Source organism: Penicillium roqueforti, assembly GCF_015533775.1.
Source record: "Penicillium roqueforti strain LCP96 04111 chromosome Unknown scaffold_01, whole genome shotgun sequence".
In the NCBI taxonomy this organism is placed as follows: Eukaryota; Fungi; Ascomycota; class Eurotiomycetes; order Eurotiales; family Aspergillaceae; genus Penicillium; species Penicillium roqueforti.
Genome location: NW_024067565.1, coordinates 2,825,301 through 2,847,570, shown reverse-complemented (window position 1 = coordinate 2,847,570; position 22,270 = coordinate 2,825,301). Strand labels below are relative to the sequence as shown.

The 22,270-nt window shown below is 51.1% G+C and overlaps 7 protein-coding genes across 7 annotated transcripts; 4 read left to right on the top strand and 3 right to left on the bottom strand.

Moving 5' to 3' along the window:
- Positions 1–105: 105 nt before the first annotated feature.
- LCP9604111_83 (Zn(II)2Cys6 transcription factor) lies at positions 106–2,642 on the top strand (the record flags this gene model as incomplete). Its single annotated transcript, XM_039068398.1, has 8 exons — positions 106–114; positions 200–223; positions 292–392; positions 445–935; positions 983–1,299; positions 1,364–1,783; positions 1,833–2,086; positions 2,153–2,642. The coding sequence occupies 8 exons, from the start codon at positions 106–108 to the stop codon at positions 2,640–2,642; spliced, it is 2,106 nt and encodes a 701-aa protein (XP_038932631.1).
- Positions 2,643–2,971: 329 nt separating this feature from the next.
- LCP9604111_82 (t-SNARE syntaxin) lies at positions 2,972–4,175 on the bottom strand (the record flags this gene model as incomplete). The annotated part of the gene is made up of 4 exons (XM_039068397.1): positions 2,972–3,004; positions 3,056–3,628; positions 3,685–3,866; positions 3,917–4,175. 4 exons carry the CDS (start codon positions 4,173–4,175, stop codon positions 2,972–2,974), a joined length of 1,047 nt encoding a protein of 348 aa, XP_038932630.1.
- Positions 4,176–4,908: 733 nt separating this feature from the next.
- LCP9604111_81 (uncharacterized protein) lies at positions 4,909–7,163 on the top strand (the record flags this gene model as incomplete). Its single annotated transcript, XM_039068396.1, has 2 exons — positions 4,909–4,952; positions 5,015–7,163. The coding sequence occupies 2 exons, from the start codon at positions 4,909–4,911 to the stop codon at positions 7,161–7,163; spliced, it is 2,193 nt and encodes a 730-aa protein (XP_038932629.1).
- A 230-nt stretch (positions 7,164–7,393) lies between these two features.
- On the top strand, positions 7,394–9,659 carry LCP9604111_79 (uncharacterized protein; the record flags this gene model as incomplete). Its single annotated transcript, XM_039068394.1, has 3 exons — positions 7,394–7,398; positions 7,459–8,746; positions 8,796–9,659. 3 exons carry the CDS (start codon positions 7,394–7,396, stop codon positions 9,657–9,659), a joined length of 2,157 nt encoding a protein of 718 aa, XP_038932627.1.
- Positions 9,660–10,047: 388 nt separating this feature from the next.
- On the top strand, positions 10,048–11,246 carry LCP9604111_78 (isopenicillin N synthase family dioxygenase; the record flags this gene model as incomplete). The annotated part of the gene is made up of 4 exons (XM_039068393.1): positions 10,048–10,084; positions 10,139–10,321; positions 10,375–10,749; positions 10,813–11,246. 4 exons carry the CDS (start codon positions 10,048–10,050, stop codon positions 11,244–11,246), a joined length of 1,029 nt encoding a protein of 342 aa, XP_038932626.1.
- A 65-nt stretch (positions 11,247–11,311) lies between these two features.
- Positions 11,312–12,588, bottom strand: LCP9604111_77 (putative pectin methylesterase; the record flags this gene model as incomplete). Its single annotated transcript, XM_039068392.1, has 2 exons — positions 11,312–11,863; positions 11,971–12,588. The coding sequence occupies 2 exons, from the start codon at positions 12,586–12,588 to the stop codon at positions 11,312–11,314; spliced, it is 1,170 nt and encodes a 389-aa protein (XP_038932625.1).
- A 701-nt stretch (positions 12,589–13,289) lies between these two features.
- LCP9604111_76 (uncharacterized protein) lies at positions 13,290–16,348 on the bottom strand (the record flags this gene model as incomplete). Its single annotated transcript, XM_039068391.1, has 2 exons — positions 13,290–15,871; positions 15,946–16,348. The coding sequence occupies 2 exons, from the start codon at positions 16,346–16,348 to the stop codon at positions 13,290–13,292; spliced, it is 2,985 nt and encodes a 994-aa protein (XP_038932624.1).
- Between the last annotated feature and the right edge of the window lie 5,922 nt (positions 16,349–22,270).

Below are 22,270 nucleotides of genomic sequence, written 5' to 3'. Positions count from 1 at the left end.
CAGTTCGGGCGCCGAGCACACAACTTCAACCGACACCTTTCTCTCCCCCAGTGCTTAATTAATATACCTTGATTCCGAAATTCCGTTGCGAGTTCCGAGATCAATATGTCTGCGGTAAGTTTGCCTGAATAATGTCGTCGCGAAAGGCATAGGCTGTTTCTAAAACAAACATAATGTAGCTCAGCTAATCGGCTACCAGTGCGATTTATGTCATACTCGGAAGGTATAACCATTCGTTTTTCACATATGATTCTTTGACAGATGCTTATATCGGGTCATTGTATGGAGTAGGTGAAATGCGATCGCCAGGACCCTTGCATGAACTGTACCGATGCAGGTGCAGAATGTCTCCGCAATCGCCAGGCACGAGTTCATAGACCACGGGTCTCTCGGTACGTGCAATTCACGATGCGTGTCTTTAAAATCTATAGCTGACATTTCAAGATTGGAGACATTGTCCCAAAGGTTGGCGAGGCTAGAAGAGTCAAGCAATAAAGAGGCAATATACTTTCCAGCAAGGAATTACGCCACTAGCACAACGTCTTCTTCGCCTTCGGGCAACCTAACAAGTAATACTGAAGTTCTCAACGACAATCAGAAGCGATATCGAGCATATGAGCCCCATGACACAGCTGCCCTGCAGGCACCACCAAGTAAGCACCGCAAGTCTCAGAGTGTGGCGCACCAGGCACATTCTCCTGGCTCAACACATCACGCGAGTGAGGCTAGAGAGTACATTGAGCATGAACTCCAATGCAACCCTGCTCTGTCGAAAGATAGACGCACGGCACTTGAATCAGCGCGCAAGTTCGTCAGTCAGCTATCCAATCCGACTCTATATTGGGAGGAGACTGCGGCTATGCCTGATATGGATGTTCAAGAAACCATACAACCACCTACTCTCACACCGGAATTGCTCTACATGATGCTACCTGGTAAGTTTCGAGAATGGGTCAGATGTCAGTGATACTGATCATCATAGGACCCGATAAGAAAACCAACTCTCAGGGAACAATCAATTGGCCTGATCACATCTCCGACAAAGTACTAGAGCAAATGGGCCTTGCAATTATCGAGGGCACAGAATGTGAGCAAGTGCTCCAGCATTACCGGATCATTGTCTGGGTGAAGGCCATGATTTGTATATCAAAAATGGCCCCTCTCATTATAAGCGAGCCTTTGAGGAATCATTTTCGGTCACTCAAGAAGAGGTATGAAGTCGCTGCCACAGAGATTTTGAATCAAATTCCACTCGCAGCTGAACCTAGTCTTCTTTTGCTTCAATCGGTTCTGTCTGCAGTATGTTTCTCCTGTCTCTTCCGCGTGGCTTTATATACATTGACTCATTTCTGACTCACGACAGACCCGTTTGATGCAATATTTAGGAGACATGACACGCTGCTGGATGTTGACAGCACTAGCGTCACGGATGATTGTTTCCTTGAACTATCACAACATCACAGATACCAGTCCTCGAGGTCAGATAGAGGAAAATATTCACGCTAGTGTGTACATGTGCTACTACTTCGACAAAACACTCAGCCTCCTGCTCCTCCGACCACCGTCTCTACCTGATCTGAAAGTCAAACCAACCAAGTTGATCCACATCGACCCTGACCTACCAACATCTACTATGATGACAGGCATAGTGGAGTATTCAGAGCTGAAGAATACTCTACTGTACATATTGCTCGATAACAAGACAACTGGAGACACGGAGAAGGCCAATATACTGTCTGATCTTGTGGCGCGGGCACAAATAATCCACTCCAATATGCAAACAGTAAGAGAAATCAAGGATCCGCCAGCATAACCGCTAACCCAATTTTCAGTCTCGTCGTCACCAAGAACAGCAATTCCCACAATCATGGAGCCATCTGCGGCGCGAATGGCTATCAATTGACTTCAACTACTACTCTATTCTCACGACCATCATCCAAGCCCGCTCCTCGGTACTCAAGTCTCGCCTGGTTTGCGAGAACTGTCTGTACACAGCCCGAGAAGCCCTCTCCACTCTCCGAGCTTTACAGGAAGCATGCTCAAGTCGCATCAATTCTATCGATTCCTATCCATACTTTCTTACCTGGTATGATAGAGCTATTTTAAAGCCACTTTTAATACCTTACAATCGAAACTAATGACCCTTTAACAGGACAATGCTGCTATTTCCTCTAGCACCGTTCTTTGTCCTGTTCTGCAATGTGATCGCAACATCAAACGAGAAAGACTTCAATATGATCAAAAACATCACCGGAGACCTACATCAATTCGCAGAGGCGAATGCCTCGATCGGCAAGCTGTACAAGCTATTCTCCAAATTTTTGGACCTGTGTGCACCTTTGGTCAAAGGGAACCCCGAACCTTCCCGCTTAGAACAGCCAAAAGCTGCACTCCCTGAAGCGAACACAGCTGGAAACACCGAGGGCAATATTGCGTCCTACACAGATATATTTGGCCGTGCTGACAATAACCCTCCGGCTTTTGTCAGTCTTGGGGGTGCAGATTCCACTGGAGAACTCACTGCGCCACCGTCTGTGGGGGGATGGGATGACAGTCTTGTGTGGGAATTGTTCGATAATCAGCCCTCGTTGGGGTGGGCGGAGTCGGAACTGTGGAATGTGATGACGCAGTTTGATGCGTGATATAAATAGAATGAATACTGGCTTCAAAATGTAGAAGTGATTCATGGTTATCGCATGATCTCGGTTCATTGAATTCCAATAGTACTTGAGGTGTATTTACGCGTGTGGCTCATGAGGACACAGTCCCAAGCAACAAGGAGCACAGAGCACAGAAAAAAGTAGAAACGAAGATAAAGAGCGTGATGAATTAGACATCCCAGAGTCTAGCCAGGCAGTAAAAGACATGAAAATGCTCAGCGAGTGCAGATATGCAGAAAGGCCATGATCTGTCGAAACACACGGGCCAGGTATTATAGTACAGCATGAAAAAAGGGCAGATATCATGTCTATCACGAAATCAGGACCCAGAGAAGGAAGAAAATCTATAACGGTCATTAGTATGAGCAGACAAGAAATTTAATGAGTGAACATACCATCAGAATACCAAACATTTTGGCAATGAGCCAGCGATTGCCGGAGACACGCGTCCAATACTTCATTAGTTCTCTCTGTGCTCCCTGGACGTTGTCGACCACATCTTCGGTATTGGCATCTATGCGTTGAATCATTTCTGACTGTTCGCTAACCATCTGCGCCAGCTGACCAAAAATGCCACCCAATTCGCTGATAGTTCGCTCAATGGCTTCGATGGCTTCGCCTCGAGCTTGAACATATGTATTACTCGATTCTCCTTCTTCCATTACCATCAGTTGTTGATCTGATTGGAAGGACGGACGCCCCAATGGCGAAGGGTTTGAGGGCTCGAGGGTCAAAAGGTCGGAGGAGTTGCCTTGATATCCGGGCTGAGGTGTCCGTCGTCCCGCGGTGTTATACAAAGGCGAGTCTGAGCGCTGTGCGTCGAGGGCGCTGTGTGATTTGGATGATACCGAGGAAACGAAGTTCTCGGTTCGAGTTCGGGATGCTTGAATATTCTTCGTGCGGACTTCCAGTACCTCTTTGAAACTAGCGCCTACATCGGCCAGCTTTCCCTGCAGCATAACAACAACCTGAAATGGGTAATCAGCGAATTGTCCGTGCGCGGCCTTTCCCATGCCTCACTCACATTGTCATTGTGTTCTCCCTCCTGGTCTGTCTTCGAGCGATTCGATTTGGGGTGTTGCGCTTGGGTGAGCGCCTGCAGCGAGGCAATGTTTTGGTTTAAAGCGGCAAGGTCTTGCTTAATCACGTATGTCAATTCGGAGATCTCGACAGGTCGGTCGTCGAAGAGTGTTTTCCGCTTCGCCACTGTTTCCTCGTTAGATTGCTGGCATTTTGAGCGACGTGACCAGACTTACATTCAGCCAATCGCTGCAATTTTGCCATTGTTCCAGTTATCCCCCTTCCGATATCTCGCGCCCGCCGTGCGAACTCCGACCTTGCCGCCTTCGCCTCCTGTACGGGACCTTGGGGCGACACATTGGCTTGTCGCCTTTGCGCATCAGTCAACAATGCCTGGCGCTGCGAACCAACTTTCGATGTCCCCAGGCGCTTCTGGGCGTGGCCCAAGATCGCGCTGAACTCGCTGGTCCTGTCTTGTATCGACGGGCCGGTCATTGTGCGATGTGGAAGATGTGAAGCGTGGGAGACAAGTAGCTATAGTCTTTCAAGGAGCACCAGTATTGAGAAGCAAATGTAAATTAATGTCGACAAAGGCCGAACTCGGTTTTGGAACTGAAGTGTGATCTATCTGCAATCGATAAGGGGGGCGAGGTGAAGACGTGTCCGGTTGCAGGTAAAGAGCTCCGAGGTACAACGTGACTTGAATCCAGGAACAAAGCAGACCGGATATACTCCGTACAGTCAAGTAAGAAGATGGAGGATCAAGGCCAACGAGGTCCACAAGGTCGACTTGTCGCAATGAGCCCCGTTCGTCCACGTAACTAAACCTTGGAATCCGAAACGCGTTACATAAGCCCCGCACCGCCACCCGAATTCAGCCCTTTGACGTCGTTAGATCAGGGGGAATATACAACTTAGCTCGTTTCATGATACTAATGCTATTCTATTCTTCTTGATATAGCTGGCTTGATCTTGTGTTCCGCTGTGGATACACGCCATTCTTGTACATCTTGTTTCATCCAATTGTCCCAACCTATTTGATTGGTGCTTGCCCAACTTGGGCCAAATCGCCACCTTTCTCTCCCCATACACATCATTAAGAGAACGGTGCTGCTCACATTCTTCTCTAACACTTACAACTTTCTCTTGCGCAAAATTATCAGAGACCACCAGGCAACAGTCGATGCTGGTGATCGCGCGCGACTCAGTACCTTGATCCTGTTCCCTAATGGCAGACCCAACCCAATCGCAGGGCCATGGAGCCCCAAAACTGTAAGACCATTTATCCAAATCTAGTCGCATATCTAGTTCTCAAATACTAAGACCTGCTTTAGCCCTTCCCCGCCAACTGTGCTCAGTCCGCTCTCGTCAGGCAGCGGAACCCCGATCTCATTCCAAACAAACGTGAACCGCTCCAAAACAAAACGCTGGGTGGAAGCGAAGCAATATTCTTATGATGGAGGTGACTGGGGTAGCGACGACGACGACGATGAAGAGGAGGAGGCGCCTCCTGTAGTACATCGGCCGCCCTATGTCACCCGCAACACTGGCAGCTCATCCGAGTTGTCCTCGAGGCGTTTGTCTAGCATCGGACTCGGAGCTGGCGAGTCGCACTTGGCTGATAACAAAGGTAGGAATCTTAGTGGAGGAGACCAAAAGGCCCTGCCCTTTGTAAGGCCGGCCGACCTCTATAAACGCATGCGCGAGGAGAAAGCCGCACAGCAGTATCCTATCACTGGTAGCAATGATCCCAAGCCTGACGGGTTTGGAGTTCCACCTCAAACAGATCAACAAAAGCTCGATTTGGGTCTACCGGAAGTCAAGCGCGTATCTAGCTTTGGTACCGATTTCTTGGGTGGTGCAGACTCCAACCCGCCGAAGGATAGCTCTGCATCTCAGGAGCCCTATTTGCATCACAACTCCTCCACGGGATTCCGATCGGTAGTGAATCAGGCCTTTGATGTCCCAGAAACTCCACAATCTACCGCCACTAGTTTCACACGGTCGAACAGCGATGGCACTTCGACGATCAGCCCTATCATGGGCAGTCGTACTATGACTGATGAAAGAACACCTACCATTCTCGAGGAACCGAATGAGTCAAACTCCCCGAAGGCAACTGCCAATGCGGTTCCAGCGTTAAACCTAGGTCATCGCCGGGACCTGAGCCTTCCTAGTTCAGACAACAGTCCTTCGAGGAAGCCCCAATTCACAGACCAGGACACCCCAACGGCGGGCCGTGCAGAATTATCCTCCATTCCTCTACTCCAGAATCTCTCACCAGAATCATCTGATGAGGGAATCTCTCCTCCGAACGCACTGATGCAATCATACTCGAACAATGGGCAGGATATGCCTGCCCCTCTCAAATTCGGAAGCGCATCGGGCTCTGACGCCTTCCATGGCGAAATCCCCACCATCATGGGAGCCGAGGAATCGCCCCAGAATACCGACAATGATCGCTTGAGGGAGGAGATTATCCGATCATTAAGTCGGGAAGCCACCCCCTCGGAGGACCCGCCCAGCAACCAACCTCAATCGCAGGCACCCGCTGAGTTGTTTTCCGAAAGCCAGCCAGACTGGACTAACCTGGCTCCTTCGGTGTCTCAAGACCCTTATGCGACCAGTCAAGGCGCGGATGGCACGAACGTTGATCCGCTAAAGAAGCCCAAATTAGAAAGACGGTTTTCGTGGGAATCCTCTGATTCGGCAGAAATACAGGCGCCTCAAATGCCCGGCGGCTATTCGTCGCCTCCTCCTTTAGACACATCGTTATCTATGCAAGAGCCTGAGCCGATAAGTGAGGAGCCCGTCTTCTTGTCGGATGTGCCGCACGACCCGCTTGCTTCTGATGAAGAAGGAACTACTCAGCGTGCTGTAGAAAGGCCTCGACTTTCGATTGTTCCACCTGTTCCGCAGAACATTACACCACCGGAGCAAATCATGGGGCCAGGAGCTACGCCACCTCCGCCCCTCCATATCTCTTCTAACGCCGGCAGCTCATCCTTTGATGAATCCAAACTTTTGGGTTTCCGTGAAATCATCGGTATCACATCTATCAACCAGCGTATCAAGTCTTTCGAACACACCCGCGACCAGTTCGCCACCGTTGATACTGGTTTGAATCATTGGCTAGAGTTTATGGTTCATGATCACCCAGAGTATGCCGACGTGGTCCAACAGAGCCAGAATCTCTCCCCTACCGTGCCAGACCCTTCGCGCATCAGATTCCCTAAGCTAGGTGCTCTTGGGGGTCTCGGTTCCTTGAATGACGGTGCTCCAACTAGTGTCACCCATATCCGACGTCCGTCAGGCCACCTGGGTACCGTGATGAACAAGGAGAAAGTCGGGGAGAAAGGAAAGGAGCTCCTTCATACTGCGGGAGCGTTTAGTGGCAAGGCTACCGGAGCAGCCAAGGGGCTGTTTGCTAAGGGCAGAAGCAGGTTCCGACCCAGTGGCAGTTCTGAGAAGGTAGATGCCTGATTTTTTTTTTTTTTTTTCGTTTGAGCGAGTCGTTTATTTGGGTAAGCACGGTGGAGGCCGTCGCTTTAATGTTTCCCTTTCGATATCGCTGCGCTGCTTCATTTTCTGGATACCACGATGTAATTCCGCGCACCTTTCGCATTGAGCTCTAGAATGAGACACGATTGATGCGTCTTTCCTTGCTACAATCTAACATTCCGCCCCTGTTTGTTTACATTCTGATGTTGGTAATGTTGTAGGTTCAGTCAACTCCAAGTGCTTCCCGCCGCAGCTTTCACTTATCCTTCCCTTCAAGGCCGGGTGAGGTGTCTGGTAACTCTTCTCTGCGGAATTCTGTCGCCATTGGCAGTCTACCCATGTTCAAATCTGAGCGAACCGAGCTCAGCTCTGATCCTGATCCACCGGGGGTCAGTTTCTGTCTAGATCGACAGGATGAACACAATTCCAGCGAACCTGTCAAAGCGACCAAGTCGGGGGAAAACTACCCGTCGTACAACCGTGTTAGCGAGACAGCTGTGCAACCGAAGCAAGTGTCCTCTTCCAGCGGTGTCCCTCCTAGACCTGAAGTTCCGGGGAAGTCTGCCTTTACTGGAGAGTTAGAGCAGGAGATGATAGCCGCGCTTGGTCTTTCGCCTACAGATCCTCACCACCGAAGGGCGGCAAGTACACCGATGTCGTTGAATGCATTTAGCCAGGTAAATGGCGGGAAACGTCAATTCACACAGCCAATACCGCAACCAGGAGAGATCCCAACTGGCAATCAATCCGTGCTGTCGAACAAAGCCCCAGTCGTAGAAAATCGTTTGCCAGTCATTCCCAATGAGCCTTTTCACGTACCTTTCCCGTTTACGAACCGCCGGGGGCATCAGCCAAGCAAGTCCACACCGGAGATTATTACCCCGTCGATCCGTCCAGTGCTTGATGAAAGTCCTCAACCTCCTCCACCTCCTCCCAAGGACAATGATAATGGGCTTGCACCTAGCCAGGATTATAGACGCCATCCCTCCGTCTCCACACTCGGAGCTGACGAGCAAGCCGGACGTACATCTGACGAAGAACTTGACAGGGATCCCCCTTCTCCTTTGCAAGATGCAGCAAACGAGGTAACCCCAGAACCCCGGTATAAACCGGTTGAGCATTCTGTGGATGACCAGCCATCTGTTCAAGTGAAGAGAAGGTCTTTCATACCTTTCTATTCGTCGGGGTTCGCAAGTTCTGCTGAGGTTCTCGAAGCCAAAAGAAAATCTATCAACGGCCCACCTCCATCTGCTCCAGATGTGCAAAGCCCCTTGAGAAATGAAGTCAGATACTCGCCGGCAAACCGAAGCAGTATGCTGAGCTTTGGTAGCTTCGGAAAGCGCAGCGCCAATAGCAAAGGCACTCGCCCGTCCACACCTGCTAACGGTCTTTCACAAGCTTCAAGATCGGGATCTCCTGCAGAGAATGGGGGATCTACTATTGGAAAACTGAAGGACTTTGGGAGACGACGACGCGCTTCTGTGGGAGATCTCCTCTCTGGTATTCAACCGCAAGGGCCTCAGGCGCCCCCGGGAGGTCAGCGGAAACGGTTCAGCAGAATTAGCGTATGTCAACTTGGACAGTTCTTTTGTTTCCTTTTTCTGACTTAAACAGGGACTATTTGGCCGGCAAGACTCCCACGACCCTGAGAGAAAATCGAGAGACCACACAAGAACCATGTCGGAGCAGCTGAAGAACAAATACTCGCCGACGCACCCGTCGCCAAGTGGAAATGTGAATACTAGTCTCGCTACACAGGATGGACCACCGGTCCTCAGCAATCCATTTGACCAAAAGCCTTTGCCGACTCCACGCCCACCCAGCTTGTCATCCTCTCTGGCGACCAGTCGGTTTTACTCGCAGTTTCAACCTAAATCCATGAATGAATCCCCGGGGTCTCACCCTGCTGGCACACTCGGCCCGCCTCTCCCAAGTCATTCCCGGTCACCGTCTCCCAGGTCATTCTACGAGGATAGAGTTCCACGTCCACAGTCACCGTTGGAGGAGTTACCAGACCACCAAATACATCAACTGCAGGGAGAGGAGCAGCACAAGCAAGGCACCCAAGACCAAAACCAAGAGCAGCGGGACGATGAGGAAGACAAGGAGCACATTCATGGGGGGCCCCTTCGACACGAACTATACGGGGATATATCCGAGGCGTCAAACCACGGGCAACAACACGAATTACCAGGCAATTCCAACCAACAAAGCCTGGCTCCTCGGCTCAGCATTCAATCCCAAAAGCCAGCGGTTACATACTCGGTATTCCCGGCCTTGGACAACCATGCATCCCGCAACATCGCCATCTCAGACGCGATATCCGCGCATCCTCATCGCAGTGAGGACCGGGTCCGTGTAGTCAACAACCCACCTCAGCCAGTAGAGCTTGCCATCACCGCAGACCGCTCCAGTGAGGAGATCGTCATGTCCCCCACGTCCTATCCCGGACAGGAGTGGAAGCCCGTGCATTTTTAGCATTTGATTAGAGCGAATATGATACCCATTGTTCCCTCTCGGGGTTCTTTCGGACCCTTGAGTTTTATTGTACTACACATGCATGTACCGTACAGTTTTTTGTCTTATCTTCTCCATCTCTAGCAATTCGATCAGGTCAACCATGCAGACTAAACATACGTAGCGGCTGTGAGACCCTTCTCCGACAGTTTTCCACCATCCCGAGCCATAAAAATCCCTTCAGACATTGCACAGGAGCGGGGATTTCCGACAGATAGGAAAGTACATGTACAAAATTGAGTGAAGAGATAACGAATTCCCCGCATTTCGAAGATATAAGACCAAGATCAGGTATAAACAGCTATAAAAGACTTTATAGTCTCACTTCCTACACCTAACTACCTCCAAGATGAAGCCTAACGAACCCCCAATCATTGATTTCGCCCGTAATAAGTGCCCTTAGCATCCTATATGCCGAGAATACCTAACCCCCTCAATAGCCTTCTACGCCAACGACTCAACCAAAGAAGACCTCATCCACCAAATCCAACAAGCATGCGAACAATTCGGCTTCTTCCAGCTAATCAACCACGCCATCCCAACCGAACTCCAAGCCGCAGTCCTACAACACTCAAACGAATTCTTCAACCTCCCCTTAGAAACAAAAGAGAAATACAACCAAGGTAATACAGCCTCTCCCAACTCCATCAAACGGCAGTAGAAACTAAACCCCCAGCCATCGGCGGCTTCAACCGCGGCTACGAGTGCCTCCGCTCCCAAAACTTCGAAAAACGCACAAAAGGCGACCTCAAAGAAGGCTTCTATCTCGGCAAAGACCTCCCCCTAAACGACCCATACGTCGTCCAGCGCCGCTTCGGCCACGGACCGAATAAGTATCCCTCCGAAGTGGCCGACGCTCAAGGCTTTCGCCGCGTCATGGACGAGTACCACGACGCGATGATCGAGCTGGCTGTAGCCATCATGCAAGTTCTCGCGCGCACGCTCGGTCTAGACGAGCATGCTTTTGGTGATTTCTGTGATCACCCCGTCTCTATTCTTAGACTGCTTCGGTATCCGCCCCAGGAGGATGATGCGTCGGATCTGGAGAGAGGTTAGTGAACTTGTGTTAGGATGTGAATTCGTCAAGCAATACGGACTAACAAGTCGACTCTAGGAATCGGCGCGCATACCGATTTCGGCGCTATCACCATGCTCATGCAGGATGGGACGGGCGGGCTGCAGGTCTGGAATAACCTCTCGTCTGAATGGGTCGATGTCACCCCGGTCCCTGGGGCGTATGTTGTCAATCTGGGGAATATGATGATGCGCTGGACGAATGATCGGTACTTGTCGAATCTGCACCGCGTGATTAATACCAGTGGCAAGGAGCGCTTTAGTGTTCCGTTCTTTTTCTCGGGGAATCCAAACTATACTATCCGGTGTCTTCCTGGGTGTGAGGATACAGATACAGGTACATCAGAGGGTGGTAAATATCCCCCGATTACCGTTCACGAGTGGATGGCGGGGAGGTATGCTGATACTTATGGGACGTCGGAGGGGAAGGCTATTGGGGAGATGCGCCAGGAGCCTGGTACGATTAGGATGTAGAAGTGAAGCAAGCACTGTTTAACAGGAATCTCACTACTCACTAGTACCAACAAGACCCATCGAACTCAATCAGTCCCCCTAACAACCCCCCAATCAACCCACTCCACATCCCCAAAAACCTTCAGCGGAGTACTATACGCCTCCCAACCCCCCAATCCAAGAACAGAAGTAACACCCCCCTCAACCCGTCCAGTCACATTAACCCCAGGCCCAAAATCCCGATACTCCGCCATAAGCGTAACGCCCTCCTCGAAGCGCCCAACACCACCAACAACCCAATCAACATACCCGCGCGGATCAACACTGCCGTCCTCATAACAGCGCGCAAAGATCGACCGGTGCTGGCTATTCCACGGCCGGCCGAGCGCACACGCGCCCTGGATATCAGTCGCTACGGAGGCATTCGCGGCGCGCACGCTCGAGTCGACTATGTACACGCCGTACTTGTTCGGGGTTGTGGTGTTCGTGCCCTTCCAGGCGGTTATGCCGCCGCCGCAGCCGCGCAGCTGGAGCGCGCTGGATTGAATCCAGGCTGTGCCGAAGCCGTAGAGGAAGTCGGTTTGGCCGGCTAGGATGCTTTGGTAGAAGTAGGCGTTGCCTAGTTTGCCTATGTAGACCTGTGGGGGGTTAGTGTTGGTGTGAGAATAGTGCACTCCCAACGAATAACGAATAATAATCTCAACAATAAGACCAAAAGCACAGTTAGAAAGAAGCTAAAACGCACCGTATCCTGATACGAATAAAACCCACAGTAATAAAACCCCCCATTAGCCCGACTAAGACTCAACGCATGCGCCGGCCCATCAGAGTACTCCGCCCAAGTATTCTCAAAGTCAACATTATACACGCGGAAATCCGTATTCCCAAACGGCGTGTCCGCCGGCACGGGATACCCCGTCGGGCCCGTGCCCGTGAGGCTAGCCTCGAGCGTGGGCGCTACGACCAGCACGCTGGAGAAGACGTTGTCGACGGCGCCGGTGCTGTCGCTGTTGGCGGCGGCCCAGGTTATGCGCACGCGGTTGCGGGATGCGTCTCTGGGGTTGCTTGTTTCGCCCAGGAGGGTTAGTGGGCCTGGGCGGGTTATGTTTACTTGTTCGATGTAGGTGCCTGCTAGGAGGAGGATTGTTTGTGGGGTGTTGTCGTTGGGGAGGGAGTTTATGGCGGATTGGAGGGTTGGGTGCGTGGTGTTTTTGTGGTTGGGGGTTCGGCTGACGATTAGGGTTCCTGGTGGACAGTGGCCGGTGGATTGGCAGGTTTGTCTGGTGATGGGGTGGATGGGGGTGGTGGTGGCTCCTTGGGTGTGGAGGAGGAGACACAGTAGGGAGAGGATGTATGGGAGCATCGTGGTTGTGTGGGTGATTGTTTACTTCCGATGGGCACGATCTACGGTTGTTCTAATAAGGCATTTGGAGTGGAGTTTATAGATGAGTAGCTAGTTGCATGAGACGGAAAATTAGAGATTCATATTGAGCGAGACTAGTGCCAGGATAGGTGAGAATCCGGTGGTGAAAGTAGGAAGTCGAGTGTTGTGGTACTTCTCAATACTTCATGCATGATGCAAAGAGACGGTGAAGCTTGTCTCCAGGAATTCATCCGGGGAAAATATGGGGAACGGAGAATTACTTCCACCTATGAGACTGGGAGAGTCGAGACCAAAGACAAACAATAGGCAACAAGATCAGACGAAAGCATAACAAAAAGAGATCAGACGAAAGGTTACGAGATTACAGTAGAACAGAAATGATTAGAATCCCTTTAGATTGACTAAGTGCCACTATTAACGACATACATACACGTAGAGAATAAAAACATGACTCTAGCAACTCGAAAGCAAACCACAGCCAGGGGGGTAAATGAAACACACAAAGTCTATAATACGGGTAAAAGGAAGCGAAAAAAGTCGGAACTCGACCTTCTTGACTCCCACGGCATGCATGTTCAATTAGGTGGCACGGCAAAATTTGCGGGTAATCGCAGGGAGATAAAAAGAGAAATTAGACCTCGAATCAGTAACGAGTTGCAAAAAAGCTAAGGGACGAGCGTTTACTCGTTGTCCTCGATCTCCTCGGCGCGAGCACCGATGGTGTAACGAGTCTTTCCTTCCGCGTCGCGCTCCATCTCGATGGCAAGCTTGGAAAGGTGGGCGATCATGTTCTCGATCTTGGTGTCGGCCTTGGAGCGGGTCTTGCGGCCAAGGTTGTCAAGAGCGGGAACGATGGTCAGGAGGTAGTACACAACGGCGATGATGATAGTCACACCGATGGAGTAGCCCCAGATGACAACGACGGTGACAATGTCGACATCGTTGTTGTGGGAGAAGCCAGGACCGCCGGCATCGACGGGGGAGGTCTGCTTCCAGTCGGGTGCGAGCCAGCCGAAGACACAGAACAAGGTAGAGAGGACATCGACGATGAAGATGGCAATAACCAACTGCCACGAGGGCCATGTCTTAGCACCACGGGTAACGAAGATGAGCCAGTTCTCAGTGAGGGCGATCTCGAGGAAGAGAATTTCCTGGGGAGAACCGAAGTTCTGGATGATACCACCGTTCTTGAGGAAGAGGGTACCACGGATGATCCAGGTAGCGGCAGCGAGGAGGAATCCAAGAACAACGGAGATAACCCAGATCTTGGGCAACTGCCACTCGACGGGGCGGGCCTCGAAGTGAGCGTTATCGTAAGCAACGGCAATGGTGGCAAGATCAGCGAACAGGGCGATGAAGACAACCAGGGAGGAGTCGACAGTCTCGTTGATGATGATCATGGAGGTAACGAGGTAGATCTCGAGGTGGAGACACAGAGCGATACGGTACTGGATGTAAGCCTTCATACGCTGGAAAATCTGGCGGGCCAACTTGATAGCATCGACGATGGTGGAGAGACCGGGGGCGAGGAAGACAATATCGGCGGCAGCCTGGGCAGCCTCAGTGGAACCTTCGACGGCAATACCACAATCGGCCTTCTTGAGGGAGGGAGCATCGTTAACACCGTCACCAGTCATGGCAATCAAGTGACCACGCTGCTGCAACATCTCGACGACCTGGTACTTGTGCTCGGGGAACACCTCAGCGAAACCATCAGCCTTCTCGACAAGGTCGTGCTGGGCGGAACCAGCGAGACCACCGTGGATCAGACGCTCAGAGTTGTAAACCTTGGTACCGAGGGCAAGCATCTTGCAAGTCTCCTTGGCGATGGAGATAGCGTCACCAGTAAGCATCTTAACGGAGAGACCGAGGACCTGGGCCTCAGCGATGGTGTGGGCGGTATCCTCACGGGGGGGATCGAACATGGGGTACATGCCCAGAAGCTGCCAGGGCTCACCCTCCTTCTGGACGGCGACACCAAGGGAACGGAAACCACGGCGGGCGAACTCGGTGACCTTCTCACGGTAGAGCTTGGCCTCCTCGGGGGAGCAGTCGGACATGGCGAGAATAGCACGGGGGGCACCCTTGGCGCAAACGTAACGGACACCATCGCAAGTACAGATAGTGGTGATACGCTTGGAGACGGGGTCGAAGGGAGTGTACTTCTCGGTGATCCAGTTGCGGGAGAGGATCTCACGGGCCTTGGGGTAACGGCGGAGAGTGAGGACGGTAACCTTATCAATGGGGTCGAGGTTCTTGATGTTGTGGGAAGAGGCAATAGCGGCGACGGCCATCATCCAGTTGACATCGACACCCTCGGAGACGTAGGGCTCACGGATGGAAAGCTGGTTGGCAGTGAGAGTACCGGTCTTGTCAGAGCAGAGAATATCGACACCAGCGAGGGACTCGATAGCAGTGAGCTTCTGGACAATAGCCTTCTGCTCGGCGAGGTAGGCGGCACCGACAGCGAGGGTGGTGGTGGTAACAACGGGGAGACCGACGGGGACACCGATAATCAGGAGAATCAAAGTGTAGTGGAGCAGGTTGTTGTCGTTGTCCTCGGGGGTAGCAATCTTCAAGTGACGGAAGAAACCACCAATCCAGGCGGCGAGAATCCAGAACATGACGAGAACGAGCAAAGTGGTACCGATGTTGTCCATGACAGCCTTGAAGTGACCAGTGTCGTTGGCACCCTGGACCAGGGCGGCGGTCTTACCGACGAAGGAGTGACGAGCAGTAGCAGTGACAATACCGTAGGCCTTGCCGCGCTTGCAACCGGTGGTGTAGTAACAGACATCGGCCATGTACTTGTCGACAGCGAGGGATTCACCAGTGATAGCGGACTGATCACAAGCAATGAGGGAGGGACCCTGGTGGGTCTCAATATCATCATCCTCATCGTCACCGTGCTTCTCCTTGAGGTCGTCGGAGTTGGTGTTGGCGAGGTATTCCTTGTAGGTCTCGAACATCTCGGGCTTGGTGTAGTCACAGATCAGGCGGACATCGGCAGGGATAACGGTACCCTCCTCGACGATAACAATATCACCAGCAACGAGCTCACGAGCGAGAATCTCCTCCTCATGGCCGTCACGGATAACGAGAGCACGCATAGCAATATCACCCTTCAGAGAAGCCACGACATCGGCAGCCTGCTTCTCCTGGTACCAACCGACGAGAGCGTTAAGCAAAAGAATACCACAGATAACACCGAGATCGATCCAGTCACGCAGACCGGCAGCGAGACAGACAGCAAGTTCCATAACTGTGGGAGAGCAAGGCGTTAGTGGGCTGATTGGCTGGAAACGCGTCCTGAAGACGGAAGTCCAGGTCACTTACCATAAAGAATAGGACCTTGGAAGTAACCCAGGAACTGAAGGAAGATGTTGGTCTTCTCAGTCACCAGCTCGTTCCAGCCGATCTTCTTGCGACGAGGCTCGATGTCGCTGCTGCTGAGACCAGCGCGCAGGTCGGTCTCGAGCCAGTCATCGGGGGTAACGAAACCTTCCTCGACACCTCCCACGACCTTGCCACCGAACTTCCACCAGGGCTTCTTCTTCTCGGAGTCATCGCCGCTCTTACCAGCGGCGCTGGAGGTCGAGCCACGACGGTTGTTTTGGGCAGTGGAGATGTATCGGTTCAAAGCAGAGTACTCGTCGAGATTGCCATCATCAGCCTCACGGGTGCGATGCTCACCACCATTTTCGACATCAACAGCATAGGAAATTCTCCGCTCCGCCATTGTTGTTGCTTTCGGCTCACACAGCCTTGGAACCCAACGATATGAGAAAGAACAACGGAATGGCGATATGACAGAGTCGGAATAGATCCTATGTAAAGAGAGGAAAGGAAGAAAATGAGATGGGTGAAGGAAGGGCTGTTTTATAATGGATTACGGGGGGGTCAAAACCGGAGTGGGTAGGTGGATAATGAGAGAAAAGAGTGAGGGAAATTAAAAAATAAAAAAAATAAAAAGAAAAAAGAATTTGGGAATTGAATTTGCAAAATTGGGAATTAAAAAATAAAAGAAATAAAAAATAAATGGGGAGAGAGGTATTTGCACGAAATCCCGCGTTTGTCAATTTGAGGGGAGAGATACCTGTGGATTTGGTTGCTGGGGAAGCTATAAGCTAGGTACTGCTCGACCTGCTCATGGGCCATTCTTTTGGGAATAATTAGACTTTTTTCTGTTTTCTTTCCACTTTTCCTGCCCGTTTAGGGTTAGCCCTGTAATGAATCTCGGTCGATACCAAGATTTACCCCTTGCCCTACCAAGAAACCTGGTACCGGAAAGCCAGCTAAAGCCAGCTGCAGCCAGTCACATTGCAGCCGCGGTCGAGAAAGTGGGTCAGGAACCGCCTTCGGATTAGCATCAAAACAATGCAAAAACGCGATACCGATACGACTCTCACTCTAGAGGTCTCTGCTACCGGCACCGCGCTGCCGAGTTGGCGTCCACAGACATCACTTTCGTATAAAATCGGTACACAATTTTACGCAAGTCTCTGCCCCGGGTCCTGACACTATGCGCGATTTTTGTGTCTGGGGTGTGCCCCGCGACCCCAAGCATAGCAGCAAAAAAGACACACTACGACCAGTTCTGATACCGCGCAGGTTAGGTGTGTTTTCACGGAGAATTCACGGCCTTGGCAAAAAGGAATAGAGCAGGAATGCCCTTGCAGGAGAATGTTTCTCTATTTAGCGACATAGCCCGAGATAGTCCCAAGATAGTCTATTGATACGGATATGCCTTCATTTGCCCATGTCAGGGCTAGCGACATATGTATATACTTCAGTGACTTGCCGACCGAGTCCGGCTTTCGCCCGTAAACACTAAACGCACAAGGTAACGAAAAAATGCCACTGTGACTGTGATGACGCCAAAATCGCATGGGATTTTAACATAGCAAGGGGTCCGGAAACGGTTGACAGATCTGGATATGCCAATGTTGTGAGGTTGAAGCATGTTGAAAATTACCCGTTTCTTACCCACGGATTACGCCTGCGCTGTACCTTACCATTATGTCATCAATTAGCTAATGTCGAACTTCCCCGGGCCTTCTTTTTCAGCTGCTGGTATCAGCACGCACTGCCGTGTCCTACTGCCACTGCCCTCGCTGCAGCTGCCTCGTTCGTCCCTCTGACCACGGTCGATCGTCGCCCTCTCTTTCCCCCTGGCCTCGTGGAGAGCGTCCCCAGAAGCGGCATTTAATTCGGTGCTCCGGATTGGCCAGCAGTACCATGTAGGCCCACTAACAGCTACACTAAGGCTTTGATCGAATCACCGTGTGCAGACGCCGGCCGATGATTTCATCATTGTTGATCGCCGACGCTGTTCCCAAGCACTGACTCTTAACATGGGTGTTTATACGGAGTTCAGCGGAATGCTTCAAGGTATCTCAGTGGCAATCTTGTTTGCTCGTATAATGTGATATATTGTAGATCTCAATCGAGAAAAGACGGCATCGATAAAGTTCACTATACTCCGTCCGTCGTCGCTTCAATCGGAGACTACTATTATTATCCGGCCAGCACATACATACATTGATCGCCTTGTGTACATGGCCAAAACGGAAAATTCAATCACAAACCTAGTTCACGATGGCAAATGCGGGTTGCCCGAGTGCGGGTAAATCCTCGAAAGCATATGTACATAGCAGGGGTCATCGGATGTATATTACTGGAGATGGTCCACGATCAGACCCTCCATCGACACCGTCAAGCTTCGCGGTGCATACAATAGAATAAGGCTGACTGCGATTGGATGGAGACAGGGTTTCGAATCAGGATGTAGGAAATGTATATGATAGTTAGGATGGAGCAGCCCAGGACGGAGTCTGTACATATTCTGTACAGTCACTGGTTTCCCATACTTTTGATGCACCCGCACTCGCCCCGGCTTTCCGGCGAATGTGCCCTTGGCAAGTCTTCCCCAGAAGACCAATCTCCATCTATCTCCATCTCCAATCTCCAATCTCCTCAGGGCTGGGGTTGAAATCGTGCACGCGCCGTTGGAGATAGGTAACGGGAAACGATATATTATCGCGAGTCTCCGCGATCTAGACAATTTCTGTTCTCGTTCTCGTCTCCCGAACATCGTACAATATCCGTAGAGACGATACGTCGATCGATGGCTTGCGATAATGAATCCTGTCGGTCCCGTCTTGTATACTTCCCATCAACGGTGCCCGGCGCTTTACGCGGAAGGCGAACCGACACAACGCGAACCAATTGCGGACATGTAAAGGGCGAATAAATTATGGAGCTCCCCGGTCTGGCCATATCCTCGCCATGGTAATATAATCTATCGGAGAAAAGATCACCTTCCATTCTGGAACTGTCCTCCGTGGGAGCTATTGATTATCCCGCAAAAGATAGAGAGCAAGACAATCCCGTTCACCGTAGCCCGCTATCGTCACTCTGTAGCCCCTGTCTCATCTCCTCCATACTCGACGGTCGAAGAACAGCTCCAGAGACAGATAGCTCATGGGCCAAACTCCTTTAGGAAGCCAGTGGAGTTCTGGCAATCCCGCTACAAGCCCCTATTCGCTGGACAGTCTGCGCTTCGTCCCCCTGCAGCCCCGTGCGAGAAAGGAAGGAAAAACGCAAAAGGAAACGGGAAAAAAAAGGGAAAAAAAGGCAAAAAAAGGCCAATTGAGTTGCGATCATTCCGGGGGATTCTCGCCGTTTAGCCTTTCGAAAATCCACGTCAGCCAAGGCCAGCAGTGCACGATCCTGAGAAGGGACTGTTCTCAACGCCGCCGAGGTCACTGGCCGAATTTTTTCTTTCATGGATCAGGACCAGAATATCGGGCCATTGTTCTGATTCAAAAAAATCTGTCGGGTCCAGGACCGTTCAGACCAAATCCCCAAAACCGAGGCGCATAGTGGAGAGCTGTGTATCCCAATCAATGGGAACATGCGAAAATGCCTCGAATGGGGCAACCGAAGCATCGAGAATTGGGATTTTGGCAAATTTCGACTTTTCTGCTTTTTTCCCCCACGGCGAGCCATGGATGAGGGTGTGGGACGAGATCCGTAGCCGTAGGTACGAGAGTATAGTAGATATCAATATATCTTGGGACAGTCAATTCTACTATTCTTTACTGTACTTTGTACCTGGAGTACCGTACTTTGCACGCTACTCCGTACAGATGATGCACCCAATACCCAGTTCCAATTATATCACAGACGTAATCGGGGATTCACGGTATGCCCATATTGGGAGGCTGGGAAACATCCATGGACGTTCCACGATCGCCCATCCCACCGGAACGGAAGCTACACACCCCAAGAATAACGATTGTACGGAGACGAAGTACGGAGAACTCCATATAAAAATTGATCTATATGCGCCCGTGGCGAATCACCTCTTCCCGGTCGGATATGAGCTCTACATCGACGCCGCCACCGTCTCAAGCCCGATATGTAGTTAGTGAAGGTATATTCCCGGAAACCAACCTTCAAAGACATCGGAGATTCCTCGCAGTTGTCGGGCGATCGCGCCGCTGCTGCCGTCTCGCTTGCAGGCTTGGTCTGGAGATCAATAGATCAATTCAGCGTGCTGACGGCGAGAAGCACGGGCTTTTTTTTCTCGTTTTTCCGATCGTGATGTGTCTTGTCCTGCGTCATGCAACAAAATGCCGCAAATGTCCATTCGCATTCAGATGATTATGATTGCCACACGCCGGACCGAACCGGGCGTACTAACGAAAGAGAGAAATTGAAGATCAATTGCTGGATATCGTAAGTCGTAAAGGACGGTGAGGCATGAGGCCGATATCAAAACTGCTGCGTGCAGAGTAAACTGCAGGCTGGCCCTAGAGGGATCGAGCTAGAGAGGTTTCGGTGCCGAGTCGGTGATCATCTCCATTTGGACATTTCTCGGAGTGGATCCGAGGTGCGTGTGGTTATCGATTTAGGGTGTTCTGGATGGCTTCTAGAAGGCTTCCTCTTCCTTCGAGCGTCACCGTCCCATGGATGCAATGCAGGTTTGCTGCAGGTGGTTTTTCTTTTTTTTCTTTTTTTTTCGTTTTACCTTTTTCCCTCCCTTGCCTCTGCTTTATCCTTGTCAATAGACGGATGTCGGCACAATGCGAATTGACAGCCCATGGATGATAAGAATAACAGTATCACGTCATGACTTCTTATCATGCCGCTTTCGCTTTGTGTTGAGACTAACCCGATGCTCTTCTATACCCCATTGAAAATCCATAAAAGCGCATTTCTGATTCGGGGAACGCCCGAGTAGCGAGATTACCCCAGTCCCCCACCAATCATGATCGTTAGGGAGTGCTGAGTCAGTTAATTACCGGGGTGAATTTTCCACTGAAATGAAAAATACGGGGGACCGTCCTTCAGCTTGGACATGCCGTATTGAATAATAGCCCTAAAGCAAAGTCTATCGCACTCGTTAACTACTCGGTAGTCAACATGTGAAAGGGTCATGTCGAATTGACGGGGACACACAACTTAATTCTTAATTTCCCTCCATCATCGAACCCAGATCCCTGAATCCACATGATTTCCATTGGCATCCCCTTTCATCTGCGTCTACTGGCCCGGTATCGACCACCTCTCCTAGCACCGGCTTGGCTTTCGCCTCGCAGCCGTGTACCTACAGTAGCGCGAATAGTGCGATGGGGACCAGAGCTCCGTCCAGCAATCAGCGGGCGCGAAATACGCTTGCAGGAAGCTCTCATCTGAATCAAACCCTCGCGGCCCACTGAATGATCGCCCGCCTGCCACATCGTTCCTTGATTACGGAGTATAGCTTACCACTAAGGAGGCTAGCGTCGCGTAGCTTGTACGGACAAAGGTCTCCGCGGTTTTCTTGCCGATCTCAGATCGTGAGGCATTTTCTTTCTACTCCGTAGCTCCTTTATTCACACCGACAAGGCTTGTTACTCTCATCCTTGGGACTAGTCACTCCGGAGAACGGGATTCAATGCCTGTGCGCGAGGTCCGTCCTTTGACAGCACAGCGCTCCGTATTCTCGTAATGAATTGCTGATGTTGCATAAGGACCAAGACCAAAAGTACTACCCTAACTGTTCGCCAAGCTATCCCAGATTTGCTCACCCCAGAAATCGGCTACCCATGGAGAAAACAAAGGCCGAAATGAAAAAAACACGGAAAATGAAATGAAACGAAAAAAACACTCCCCCAATACGCCCAAGACCGAACCTCGGGAGTACCGTGCACGTACCTCACCCCGATTCCCGTTCTGGTCTAGCGTGATATGGTTCCCGCACCTGCAGGAGAGCTCCAAGCAATTTGAAACGAGAAATGCGCTGTTGCTGCTCGGAAATTAGACAGCCTAGACGCAATCGCAATATAAAAATGTCGGCGTGGGATATTGGCCTAATCTCAGACTCGGCGGCTAATCGTGTATGACGTATGACGTTATGTCTTTCCTTTTCCCAGGGCGTAGGATGGTCAGAGCTTGGAAAACGACTATCACCGCTGCTTCTTTTGCTACGGGGGTAGGTGATGTATACTCCGTCCTGGACTCCATATTATTCAACCCCATGGAATTAATACCTGTCCTCCGTGCGTACAATAGAGCACATACTATGTGTACTCCGTACTCCGTACAATGTACATTATTCCCTCAGCCCCGCGTGTCTGTGCCCGGCGTTGTCCATTTGCCTTACCTCATGCAG